The sequence below is a fragment of the Rhincodon typus genome, chromosome 1, assembly GCF_021869965.1.
Source record: "Rhincodon typus isolate 14 chromosome 1, sRhiTyp1.1, whole genome shotgun sequence".
Classification (NCBI taxonomy): Eukaryota; Metazoa; Chordata; class Chondrichthyes; order Orectolobiformes; family Rhincodontidae; genus Rhincodon; species Rhincodon typus.
Window position 1 is genome coordinate 40,011,959 of NC_063332.1, and position 13,940 is coordinate 40,025,898.

Here is a 13,940-nt window from a genome sequence, read left to right on the forward strand (position 1 = left end):
TCTGCAGCTAGACTCCGACTTCTTTTCCATCCAAATACTGCCCTTAAGTGACAAAATCAGAAACCTCCATTATAGATTCCACAGGTACAGTGACAGCAGCTAGCTGTACCTCAGCACTGGATCGCTCAACCCCTGCAATATTTAGGCTCAGGAGATTTTACAGTGCAGGCAAAGGAAATTCAGCCCATCATATCAACACTGGTTATTAAACATCTATCTATTCTAATCCCGTTTTCTGGCAGATAGCACATAACCTTGTATCTGAGGATATTAAACCTAAGAACAATGCCTGGTCTACCAGACAAAGTGATTCTCACGATCCTTTGTGCTTCTGAGACTGATTCAGGTACCTCAAAGCACTGATAAAGTACCAACAATGGCGTCTTTGCAAACTGCTCCATGTTGAGTTGCAAAAAAAAGGACAGCTGCCAACAGCAGTATCCTCTCCCAAGATAACTCAGCTCCACTGGTGGGACATGTTTTTAATATAACTGACACCAGAATCCTGAAACAAAGTTCTACTCACAGCTTGAAATCATGGCAGGAGACTCCTAGGTGTTAAGCAGAAAAGTTTTAGGAATGTCTCAAAGCATCCCTGAAAAGCTCAAATGTGACTAATGACTTATGTGCAATTCTGACTTGTGACCTTCGTTATTGGAAGGGTCCATTTCACCCTAATTCTATCGCACAAAACAAAGACTATGGTGTCAGAGCCACATCCGTGTCTCCATGTGTGGCTCAACAGCACAGTAAGCGAGGAAGAAGAGTGGAACATTAGTTAGAGGAACAGACGGCATTTCTGTGGTCATAGATGTGGTTCCAAGTCGGCTCCCTGGTACCAGGGACAAAGATGTCATACTGAGGCTGCAGGACATTCTTTTGGGGAGAATGATCAGCCAGACCTTGTGGTGCGTGTTAGTACCAAAATACAGGAAGGGGGCTGAGGTCCCTGTAAGCAGATTTTAGAGAGCTCAAAAAATGAGAAAGCAGGCCCTTAAAAGCATTAATATCAGTATTATTCTCATTTTCCTATAGTGGAGAGCAGATTTCTGTAGCATTGGGACCATTTCTGCTGTAAGTGGGACCTGTACAAGACGGACAGGTTGCATTTTAGAGGTCAGGGAATAACATCCTCACAGGACGATTTGTTGTTACCATTGGGAAGGGTTTTAACTAGCTTGGCAGGGAACGAACAGGGAATGGGAGGAAACTTGGAGTGGAGGAAGACAAACTGGTAAAAAGAAGTAGAAAAGTAATAAATGAAATTAGAAGACAAATGAAGTAAAGGAAGTTTCAAATAGATTTGAAATGCAAAATGTATTGGATTCTGGGTAATCCAAGATGGAGGATGGGAAAAAAATTGCGACTGTAAGAGCTGCTCCTTTTTTTGAGGTATTTTCACTGTTAGAGCTGATTTCCTTGAATTCTAGGAGCAGTAATTACTGTTTTATATACTGTTGCATTGTTCTGGAACTTTAGGGTAAAAAAAATCAAAACACCAGCACTTTCAACAAAGGAGAAAGACAGACAAAGGCAGTGACCACATGGGAAGTGAATCAAACAGAGAAATAAACCTACACTGCTGTCTGACCCAGCAGTGAATCTGCACAGCTGACTGTTCTGCTATTTGATTTCAAGTATCCCTGGACATTGGAGTTCATCTAAGAAAAAAATTAACAAACAACAAAATTTAAAACTCATCTTAGAGAAACCTGTGTGGGAAAGCTCACAGCAAGGGAGCAGCTAAGTGGATTTTAAGAAGTGTAACCTTTACTGTTTCTTTTTGTAAATCTACAATAGTGAGTAGAGTGAGTTCTTTTTTGATTATATGTTTTATTGAGATCAGTCTCTTAAGTAAACTTTAAAAATATAAAACATAGGTACTAAGTTAGCCTGGAGCAGTGCTTTTTAGAGCAGTAAGGCTGTGCTATTTTTTAGGCCTATAGATTGTTTAGGTGCAAAGACGGCTTTTAGTAAAGTGATGTGCTCTTCCTGTCGGAAGTGAGAGATTAGGGAGAGTTTCCATGTTACTAATGTTTATGTCTGCAGGAAGTGTGTGTGGTTGTGACTCCTATCAGATCGATTGGATTGACTAGAACTGTACAGAAAATTCCAAATGCGGCCTAACTGAAGTTCTATACAGCTGCAACATGACTTGCCATTTTTATGCTCTGTGCCTGAATGATGAAGGCAAGCCATCTGCTTTTGTGACCATCTTATCTACTTGTGTTACCACTCTTTGGGACCTGTACACCTACATCTATCTGTATATTAATGCTTCTTTGGGTTCTGCATTTGACCTTCCAAAATGTATCACCTTATGTGTGTTCGGATTAAATTCCATCCGCCATTTCTCTGCCCAAGTCTCCAGCCTATATCCTGCTGCATCATCTGGCAATCTTCCTCACTACTCGCAACTTCGCCATTCTTTGTGTCATTTACAAATTTACGATCAGACTACCTACATTCTTTTCCAAATTATTTATTCTTATTAAAAATAACAGGAGTCCCAACACTGATCCCTGTGGAAGACCAAGACCTCCAGTCAGACAAACACCCTTCTACCAATGCTCTTCATCTTCTGCAACTGAGCCAGTTTTGTATCCATCTTACCAGCTCACTGCAGATCCCACGTGACTTCACCCTTTACATCAGACTGTCATGATAAACTCGTCAAGATCTTGATAAAGTCCACATAGACAACATCCACTGCCATGTCCTCGATCATCTTTGTCACTTCCTCAAAAACCTCAAATTTGTGAGACAAGACCTCTTTACACAAAGCCATGCTGCGTATCGCTAACAAGTGCATATTTTTCCACATGTAAGTAAATCCCATCCCCGGTAATTGTTTCCAATAATTTCCCCACCACTGATAAAAGGCTGTAATTTCCCGGATTATCCCTGTTGCCTGTCTTAAACAAAAGAATAAAGTTGGCTATTCTCCAGTTTTCTGGAACCTCTCCTGTGATTAGAGAGGGTACAAAGATTTCATACAATGCCCTAGCAATTTCCTCACCTCCCTCCCTCAGCATTCAGGGATAGATCCCCACCAAGTCCAGGGGACTTGTCTATCTTAATGATTTTCAAAACACCCAATACCTCCTTTTTTATATTAGGATGCCCCAGAATATCAACATACTCCTCTCTAAACTCACCACCCTTTTGTGAATACTGTTGCAGGGTATTTATTCAGAACCTCATCCACTTCCTCCAGCTCAATGCATAAATTTCCTCCTTTGTCCTTGAGTGGACCCACCCTTTCTCTAACTACTCTCTTGCACCTTATATACATATAAAACGCCTTGGGATTTTCCTTAATCCTTTTACACCAAGGACATTTATGGCCCCTTTTAAGCTTCCTAACTGCTTGTTTAAGTCGGGAAAGGGAGGGGTGCATAATAAGGGATAAGGTCACTAGGGAGAAAGGCTTTTAGATTAAAAAATCCAGATGTAGAATTAGTTTAAGTTGAGTCAAAAGACAAAAGTGGGAAGCAAATATTGGCAGCAGTTGCAGATCAGTCATTTCAGAACCCATTGTACTGAAGTGGAGGAAGTCACTTTCTGATCACTAGGCACAGTCTAAGATGACAATTTGAGCACTTTTCAAGCTGAGCTCACATCTGTCTCATACCGTAAACCTCAGCTCATACATATTCAGAGTGGCCCCAAGTCCCATTCACTACAGCTTGCTGACTTACAGAGGCTCCACGTGTAGCAATGCCACAAATTTAAATTTCTTGCCTTTTTGTTCAAATCTCTCCAAGGTTTGGTACTCCTCTGTCTCTGCAATCCCCTCTGACCCCATAATCTTTAGGAGAATGCCACATCCGTCTAATCCCGACCTCTTGGACTTCTTTGTAGTTCCAAAAGTGCACAGATTTTCAACCATCTAGGCAGTACACTCTGGAATTCCCTCTTAACCTCTCCTATTCATTTACCTCTTTTCACGAGGTCTTTTTTAAAACTTAAATTTTTTTGTCACCAGTTATAAAATCACCTTGTGTGGCTCACTGACAAATTTTGTCTTGACAACACTTCTGTAGAATAATCTTTGGACATTTCACTACATTACATACAAGCTAATAGATAACATAGTGTGGAGCTGGAGGAACACAGCAGGCCAGGCAGCATCAGACGAACACGAAAGCTGACGTTTTGGGTTGGGATGTAAGCTGTTGCTGGTGATACAAAAAGAGTGTACTTTCCCTTTTGCACTCAGCCACGTGTACAGAAATAAATGGACCATTCTGCAAACAGCAGAATTGGGAAACAACTCAACAATGTATAATGAATGACATTCAATCTCTCTAGTACTAGAACAACATCACAAATCAAATTGCAACATTCTTCTGAGTGGGTAAAAATAAACAAACAGCTTAAAATAGTTTTAATGTTGTAAATGGAGGGGAGAGAACATCTTGAAACATGCTTGAGCACTATAAAAAGCTCTCTCAGGAACATTACCTCTCAAATAAAAGCAAAATGTTGTGGATGCTGGTAATTTGAAACAAACACAGAATGCTAGAGAAACTCAACAGGTTTGGCAGCATCTATAGAGAGTTAATGTTTCAAGTCCAGTATTACTCTTCTGGAATTAACTGATTTCCTACGCAGCAGGTTAAATTTCTTGCACAGGTGCACAAAAGGCAGGACATTTTTCAGTTGTTTCTATCAAAAGCATATATTTGAAGAAAATTAGTTTCAGCCATGTAATAATCATAGCAGTACATACATCAAAAGTGACTCCTAGTTCCCAATGCAATGCAATTTTTTTAAAAAAATCACTGACCACAGTGCAAACCCATGAAAATTAAAAAGTGATGTAATAATCAAGGATCAAATTATTAAAAGTATTATTATTAAAAGTAATGATTTTTAGGTAACCATGATGGAAGTGCACAACTAAAAGCATAACTTGACCTCTGTGCTCTCCATGAAAAATTTTTAAGATACAGTCTAAAAGATAAACATGAACTTCAACCAAGTCGTCTCTGCAACAGAATTTATGACACTTGGAGCTAATTCTTTCCTTGTTGGAAATTGCTTTTCAAAATACACTAAGATCATATTGCTTGAGCTAAATTATCCTTTGGGCTTTAAAATTATATTCATTCAGAAAAAGTTAAAACATATTTATATTTCAAAACAATTTTCAACGTTCATAATTTTGGAAATATATAGAATTAAAGAGTGACACCAAACAACAGTATCAATACGTGAGAGTGAGACAGAGACAGAGAATATGAGAGACAGAGAGAGATAGAGAGAGTGTGAGTGTGTGTTTGTTTGTTTGTTGGGGGGGGTGCGGTTAAGGCATACATATGTTAATTTAGCACAGAAATATGGGTGCCGTCAGTAAATAAGAGTTGTCCAAAATAATGAAAATCCATTTTAAATCATTTTATTCAGAATTACTTAAAAGCAAAATAATTGCACTGTAGCCCTCCTTTAAGAACTATTAAAATATATATGCCTGGGCCCAAAATATTTCCTCATATCCCTAAACAACGCTCAATGGAGATGTCACAAGAAATTGTCATCACATGATGAACCAATGCAAGAATAGTAAATAAAAACATGTTTGCTTTGAAGTTTTATCAATTAAATAAAAAATGTCAAGATGTGAGAGGAAAATTGGCAATGGTCCTTAAAAAGGACAAGAGAAATGAAAAGATGCAATCAGCACATTGTGTTTCTGCTGATAAGAAATTCATCAACATCCTTAACGTGTTAGAAGGAAGGCATCAGCTGTACTATTTCAAACAGAACCATTTAAAATCAAGAACTTAATACAATCCAGTAAGATAAGAGATCAAAAGTAGAAAGCAGTCTGCATGCATTTGCTGTCAGCAGAGTTGGTATTTTCCAGTATCTGAGGGTCAAACAGGTTACATGCACTGATTTACAATGGGGTTTGTTTCTCATCTCAACGTATGTTCTTTGGTAGTTTCTGACAACTTAAAGACCATTACACATTTCATAGATTGGGGCAAAAATTAAATTCTTCTGTACAAAAAATTAAGTTTACTTTTTCCAATGCATGCTGCTGGAAGCCAGAATATTTCTTGACTCAGATATCCTGCTTCATCCATCTCTAGGCATGGAAGCTATTAAGAATAAGGGCAGATCCTTACATTTTTTTGACAGTGCCAGTTTTGGTGCATTTCATGAAAGGTTTCTTGCCAGAAGGCCTAATGAGATCTTTCACCTTAACTTATCAAATGTACCTCATTATCAAGCTCGCCTGATGCCAGTGCCCTCTCACTCTGGGTCCCCACCCGCCCCATGTACATCAGGCTGCATATGGGCATCTTTCCCCACCAGCTCTGGGTATGTGAGGTGACCATTCAGGTATGGTCATACACTGTCCACCACTTGAAGCCAGAGTGCTCCTGACCGTGAATGAACTCTTCTCCTGCATTATCCAGTTCCCTTCCATACTTTATCATATTCCCTTCCTTACAGATTCAGTTGCCCCACTTCAGAATTGTAACCTTCACCCAGCCTGAATAGATCAGAATATAGAACATAGAACAGTACAGCACAGTACAGGCCCCTCGGCCCACGATGTTGTGCCAAACTTTTACCCTAAACCTAAGGTCTATCTAACCTCCATCCCTATCTTATACTATCATCCATATGCCTATCTAATAGCCGCTTAAATGCCCCTAATGAGGCCGACTCCACTACCCTCTCCGGCAATGCATTCCATGCCCCAACCACTCTCTGAATAAAGAACCTACCTCCGACGTCTCCCCTATATCTACCTCCACTCACTTTAAAACTATGCCCCCTCATAATAGCTACCTCCACCCTAGGAAAAAGTCTCTGGCTGTCTACACCTTTGATCATTTTGTACACCTCTATCAAGTCACCTCTCATCCTTCGTCGTTCTAAAGAGAAAAGCCCTAGCTCTCTCAACCTTTCCTCATAAGACCTTCCCTCAATTCCAGGCAACATCCTGGTAAATCTCCTCTGCACCTTTTCCAATGCTTCCACATCTTTACTGTAATGAGGTGACCAGAACTGGACACAATACTCCAGATATGGCCAAACCAGGCTTTTGTATAGCTGGAGCATAACTTCACGGCTCTTGAACTCAATCCCTCTATTAATGAAAGCTAACACACCATATGCCTTCTTCATAACTCTATCCACCTGGATGGCAGTTTTCAGGGAACTGTGAACATGAACCCCAAGATCCCTCTGCTCCTCCACACTACCAAGAATCTTTCTGTTAACCCTGTATTCTGCTTTCAAGTTTGTCCTTCCAAAATGAATCAACTCATGCTTTTCAGGGTTAAACTCCATCTGCCACTTCTCAGCCCAGCTCTGCATCCTATCAATGTCCCTTTGTAACCTAATTACGGAGGCTCCTTCCCACGACAGTGGTCCCCTTATCTCCCTCACCCTGCTGTCCCCTGGTTTCTCTGGACTGACCTTACAGACTAACCACGGCCCAACCTCTTGAGAGACCTAACTGCACACTCCAGATAAGAAGTACCCAAACACCTATCTGATGGTTGCATTACTCTAACGCCCAGTCCCTACTCAGCCAAAGAACTAACCATAATCCACTCGCCGTGCAGAGGCATGGAGCCCCTGGCCGAGAACACCCTGCCCGAACAGGTGAGCATGGCCAATCCCCTGTACTGGTATTGAACACTGCCCTTGACGTGCTGTGCTGGGACCCCCTGACTGATAGGTGCCACCTGGTGGATTTTGATGACAACTACTTTCCTAAGACTGAGACGCGCAACAAATAAGCAGCCATATGCTCGGTGTTTGCCATGTAAGCTGTTGCCATGTGTCGACGGTGCGAGATTGACTTAGCATGGTATTGTACAGCAAGATGTAGACCCACTTGACTCTGGGCCGCAAAGGCAAGCAGTGTGATTGTATGATTGTGCTATTAAGCATGAAAAAGCAAGACAAGGATGATGTGAGCATACAGGTAGACGCAAAGTGACTGAGTGCAAAGACAGCAAATCAGCAGCCCTGAGATGCAGCCTAATCCAATCTGTGATTTGATCTGTGTACAAAGTGTCTTAGCAGCAGCCTTTCAATATTAGTTGCTCATGTGCCCTGCAATACAGATCTGTGCTTCCTATGTGTCCTGCAGGTAGATTGGAGAGCTACCATCAGACAGCATGGTGGCTCAGTGGTTAGCACTGCTGCCTCACAGTGCCAGGGACCCTGGTTCGATTCCAGCCTCGGGTTACTATCTGTGTCAAGTTTGCACATTCTCCTAGTGTCTGCATGGGTTTCCTTCGGGTGCTCCAGTTTCCTCCCATAGTTCAAAGATATGCAGGTTAGGTGGATTTGCCATGCTAAATTGCCCATATAGTGTCCAGGGATGTGCAAGCTAGGTGTATTAGCCATGGGTAATGCAGGGTTATAGGGATAGGGTTGATCTGGGTTGGATGCTCTTCAGTTGGTCGGTGTAAACTCAATGGGCTGAATGATCTGCTTCCACACTGCAGGAATTCAATGAAGATCCTGAGAGGTTGGCAAATATTAGTTGCCAATGTCTGTGGATAAGGGATGCATGCAGCTGGAGACCATGGTCCATGCCCTGAGATGTTGTTGTGTGATGAGTAACAGGGAGGATGTTTGCAGCCAGCAGTGAGTTGAAGTCATTGGGTCAGCTGACTTTGTGTTGCGAATTCTCCGTGTCTAGTTTACGCATGGTGGGTAATAGGATTAAAGCTGCATTTTAAGAAGATGAGATGTGCAGTTAATAAGGTCACCAAAATCCTAGAACTCCCTCCCTTCACCAGTCAGTGATATCCATGTCCGAGTGAATGAGAAAAACACGCAATAAAATTTCTTGAATAGGCAACCAACTGACTGTTACACCTTTTTGGGATAGCGTGATGGAAATCAAGCCCCACTATTCCCAGAGGCATTACAAAAAATTTAGTCACCTTTTAGACCCAGGTTGACAGAAAGAATGGACCAGCTTTCTGTGCTCAATAAGAATTTATGACAAATAAATAGATTCTAGAACAATTACGAACCATTGACATACAACTTGAATTAACTCCATATAATACACCCCCTACACACACTTACAGAAATTAACAAATAAAAAAAAGTGTTACAGGTGGAGGGAAAGACTGGAAAGACAGTTTGAAAGTTTTTATCCACATGGTTCGTTGAGATGATCCTGATGTTCCTCTATCTTCTGCCTCCAAATTCTTTTAGTTGTTTGCAGGAGGGATAGGGCAGTTGGTTCACAACTTATAAATTCTGTGACTTACTGGCTGAAAGCCACAGTTTACAATAACTGATAAAAGGGGAAACAGGGGTCTTGGGAGCTACCTAGGAGCCAACAAATAGTGTTTGGCAGGCAGAAAGCCTTTGTCATCAACAGCGAGTCATCACTCCACAGAACGATCAGCGACTTAGTCATCGGAGACAGACAGTAGCAGTGGAAGGATGCGTTTCAGAATGGAGGGTGTGACTAGTGCTGTTCCACAGGGATCAGTGTTGGGACTTCTGCTGTTCGTGATCTACATAAATAGTTCGGAGGAAAATATAGCTGGTCTAATTAATAAGTTTGCGGATGATACAAAGATTGGTGAAGTTGCAGATAGTGAGGAGAATTGTCAGGGAATACAGCAGGATATAGATCAGTTGGAAGCATGGGCAGAAAAATGGCAGATGTGAGGTGATGCATTTTGGAAGGTCAAGTTCAGGTGGAAATTATACAATTAATGGCTGAACCCTTAGGAGTATTGATATACAGAGAGATCTGGTATGCAGGATTATAGATCACTGAAGATGACAGCACAGGTGGGTAAGGTAGTAAAAAAGGCCTATGGCATGCTCACCTTCATTGGAAGGGGCATTGAGTACAAGGATAGACAAGTCATGCTGCAGCTTTATAAAACTTTAGTTAGACCACGCTTGCAATATCCCGTACAGTTCTGGTCACCACACTACCAGAAGGATGTGGATGCTTTGGAGAGGGTACAGAAAATGTTTACCAGGATATTGCCTGGTATGGGGGATTTTAGCTATGAAGAAAGGTTGGATAGACTGGGTTTGTTTTCACTGGAACGTAGGAAGTTGGGGGAGGGTGAGCTGATAGAAGTTTATAAGATTATGAATGGCATGAATAGAGTGGAAAGCATGAGGATTTTTCGCAGGGTAGAGGAGTCAGTTACTAAGGGTCACAGGTTCAACATGCAAGGGGGAAAATTTAAAAGAGATGTGCGAGGCAGGTTTTTCACACAAAGGGTGGTGAGTGCCTGGAACACGTTGCCAGAGATGGTGGTGGAAGCAAACACAACAGCAGCAGTCAAGGAGCACCTGGACGAATACATGAATAGGAAGGGAATAGAGGGATATGGATTCTGTAATTTAAAACCGTTTTAGGGTAGAAGGATGAAATGTGTCAGCACCCACTGGCCCCCACTGCTTAAACTAAAAGCAGTGTAAATAACACTTACAATAATTGTTCGGTAACTTCCTTTCAAAAAATGCATAATCTATTCCACAAACCTTGTTTTTTTAAAATAGACCTTTTCTCTTTTCAGTCCACAATGAAAAAATACAGAAAAACTGTCTTTAATACCCCTCAGTAGCAGGAATCTCACCACAACACCCAGAAAGATTGCTCCTGACATTGAGATAGGTCGTATCATTCCTCTCATGATTCGGCCAACATTTCTCCCCTATTACCCACTCATTCAAGTTCCCGATAAGATTCCATCCTAAGTCTAAGGCCATAAGACATAGGACCATAAGTAGGCTATTCAGACATTGGGTCTGCTCTGCCATTCAATGAGATCGTGGCTGATCTGATAATCCTCAAATCCGCTTTCCTGCCTCTTCCCATAACCATTGACAACTTGACTGATTAAAAGTCTATCCATTTCAGCCTGGAATATATTTAATAGCCCTGTCTCGACAGCCCTCTTTTTTGCTGTTAATTCATGGGATGAGGACAACATTTATTCTCCATCCCCAGTTGCCCAGAGGGCAGTTAAGAGTCAACACATATGGATCAAAAGTCACATGTAGGTCAGGTCAGGTAAGGGCAAAAGTTTACTTCCCTAAGGGACATTAATGAACGAGATGGGATTTTCCCGATAATAGACAATGAATGCATGGTCATCACTAGACTCAATTCCAGATTTTTCACCATCTGCTAGGATGTGATTTGAACACAGGTCACCAGAACATTATCTGGGCCTCTGCATTAACAGTCCATTTTTAAGCCCCATCTCTCCGTTAAATATACAAATTCTTATTCAAAGGACCCTCTGGTCCTAGGAGATGACCTGTCTTCATCAATCCTGTTACATTACCAAAGGATCTTGTGTATGTCAATAAGGTTCCCTCTCATTGTTCTAAATTCCAATGAGTACCAGCCCAAACTACTCAACCTCTCCGTACAAGGCAGTTCCCCTATACACATTTAAGCCTAGTGAACATTCACTGGACCGCCTCCAATGGCAGTATACCTTTCTTTAGATAAAGAGCCCAAAACTGTTCATAGTATTTCAATAGCAGGTGTGTATATTATCTAGAAGGCAAGATGCACTGCAGAAATTCACCAAACATGCCTCAAGGACACCTTCCAAACCCATGATGAGTTCTAACTAAGACGACAAGGGCAACAGATACATGGGAACACCACCACCTGCCAGCCACTTATCATTGTGACTTGGAAATATATTGCCATTCCATCAATGTCACTGGGTCAAAAGCCTGGAATTCTCTCCCTAATGGCACTGTGGGTCAATCTACAGCAAGCGGACTGCAGAGGTACAAAAAAGCAGCTCACCACCACCTTCTCAAGGGCAACTAGGGACGGGCAATAAATACTGGCCAGTCAGTGACGTCCATATCCCATGAGTGAATAAAAAGTGCATTAGAGTATTTGAACACTAACTTTTACATATGTTCTGTATTTTTGATCGTGCACTTTGGGGAAGTTACTTTCTGAATGAGCAAATCTGAAGTAGTTAAACATATGCAACTCCAAAGACCATTAACAAATTGGAATTCACCACATTCTTCAATAGGTTGCTTAATTTGTTGCTAAAACAAAGCAGCTCTTTTCAGAAATAAAGGCAGCCCTTTTTGCCTTCAACTTCTTGTCACAACAGAGATGAAGCTGAATAAATCCAATATTTCCTTTATCAGTTCTTCACATGATGTCCATTAACTGATAACTGCCATGAACAACATGCACATTTTTATAGTGATTTTTTTTATAGAAAGGATCTAAATGCACGGATCAGATGAATGCATTACATCCATGTTAACTGGTTCAATGAGAAGTCCATGATCCAATTACACAAGTAATGTGTCCATTTCAATTAGTAATTATTTCTGATTGAGCACAGGTCTGTAATAAACTAGCACCTTGGGTACTAGATCTGGACTTTACATCAGTTAGTCACTAATTTATTATGAAGGAAGTTAGGGTCAAATTAATGTCAAGTAATTTATCAATGTAGCAACGGTATAGAAGCATTTTCTCTCTTGTTTTAATAAGGAAGGAATTACATATGAATGCCCTAATTATCAGAAAATATCTTGAATCTTCAGCCATTATCTAGATTAAAAAGCAGCATATTTCAGAAAATGAAGGAAAATAGAGAACAGAGTCCCCTCACAGCAAGCTCTTCATCTCAGAGAAATACCAATTGTGAAAAGCTGCAAAAGGGTAGCTTTTACAGGAACGAGGAAACAAGAGACGCACTCAATTTAGGTGCAAATCTTCTCCTGTGTACTGTTTAATAACCATTTATACAGTGAATCTGATGTAAGATATAAGACCCAGGACCAAGTTATGAGAGAAGCTTGAGGAAAATCAAATGTATTCGCATATGATAAGTAAATAAATATTCAGGAAGTTTTCGGCATGGACATTTGAAAGCTTTTTGAAATAGTGGAAACAGAATGCAATACAAACAAAAGCCCTGAAACAAATGACTACAACATTTCTCATTCAGCTTAAATGAACACATGCAGAGAGGCAACATCTGAAGCAAAACATGACATAAACCTACAAACACTAAAGGTCCAGTGAATAGAACAGTTTACAAGTACAGTTAAATTACTGAACTTGATGCCTATTTTCCTATGATGAAAGTCATGACTTAACTGAACTCCATTCATTTTCATTGCCTCATTTCACAACAATCTAATTGCAAATAAAGAATGAAGTAAATGTGCACATAAAATCACATCTCACAAAACAAAGAAAAACTATATGGAATTATAAAACATATTAAAAACCTGTTGTTGGGACTCTAACTTGGCATACTCCACCAGCATTGGCTTTTTGTGGCTGTTGTAATGGTCACGTTGTGTCTGATCAGCTATTCTTGGCTCATTGGGAAGAAAACTACTGGCCCACACCTGAAAGATACAAAAACAATTCCGGTGAAAATGGCCAAATGTAACAAAATTGTAAATGTGAGCTTGTGAAGATGTCTGAAGATCAAATATAACTGACTAATGACCAATAATATTTGATCCTTCACGGAAGTACACAACTGTTGTGTAAACCTGTTTCCTGTACCAAGTCAGGAATTAAGCATTCAGAAGAGAAATAAGAGCTGACTGATGATCAATGTGTCATAAAACAGTGCCATACAAGCATCAGAAGTCCAGCTATGGTCTTAAGTTCCCATTTTGTAATTTTACAATCAGATTTGCATGTAGGAGAGACCAGTAAGTCCCTGATATCTCTTCTGTAACATTAACTGCAAGCAACTGACACCAAATTGACCACTTAGCCATTTGTCTATGTAAAGATGTGCCCTTTGTATAAAACAAGTTAAAACAGCAGCAAGAGGGGTGAAATAATACATCTTAAGAAAGGTCAGAACATCTCTTTAAAGGAAATAATTTATTTCAAAACAAATCTTCCGTTAATTTTGTTGCTTCGCATTTTCTTTCAACATCCTGTT

General features: G+C 40.5%; 1 protein-coding gene across 3 annotated transcripts in view; it reads right to left on the reverse strand.

The window, feature by feature from the left end:
- Positions 1-13,940, reverse strand: part of galt (galactose-1-phosphate uridylyltransferase) — a 66,506-nt gene that overhangs the window by 14,845 nt on the left and 37,721 nt on the right. For all 3 annotated transcript variants that reach the window (XM_048601901.1, XM_020518939.2, XM_048601909.1), the window contains one exon: positions 13,264-13,386. In XM_048601901.1, coding sequence (XP_048457858.1) covers positions 13,264-13,386 — 123 coding nt within the window. The remainder of the gene's footprint in view (positions 1-13,263; positions 13,387-13,940) is intronic.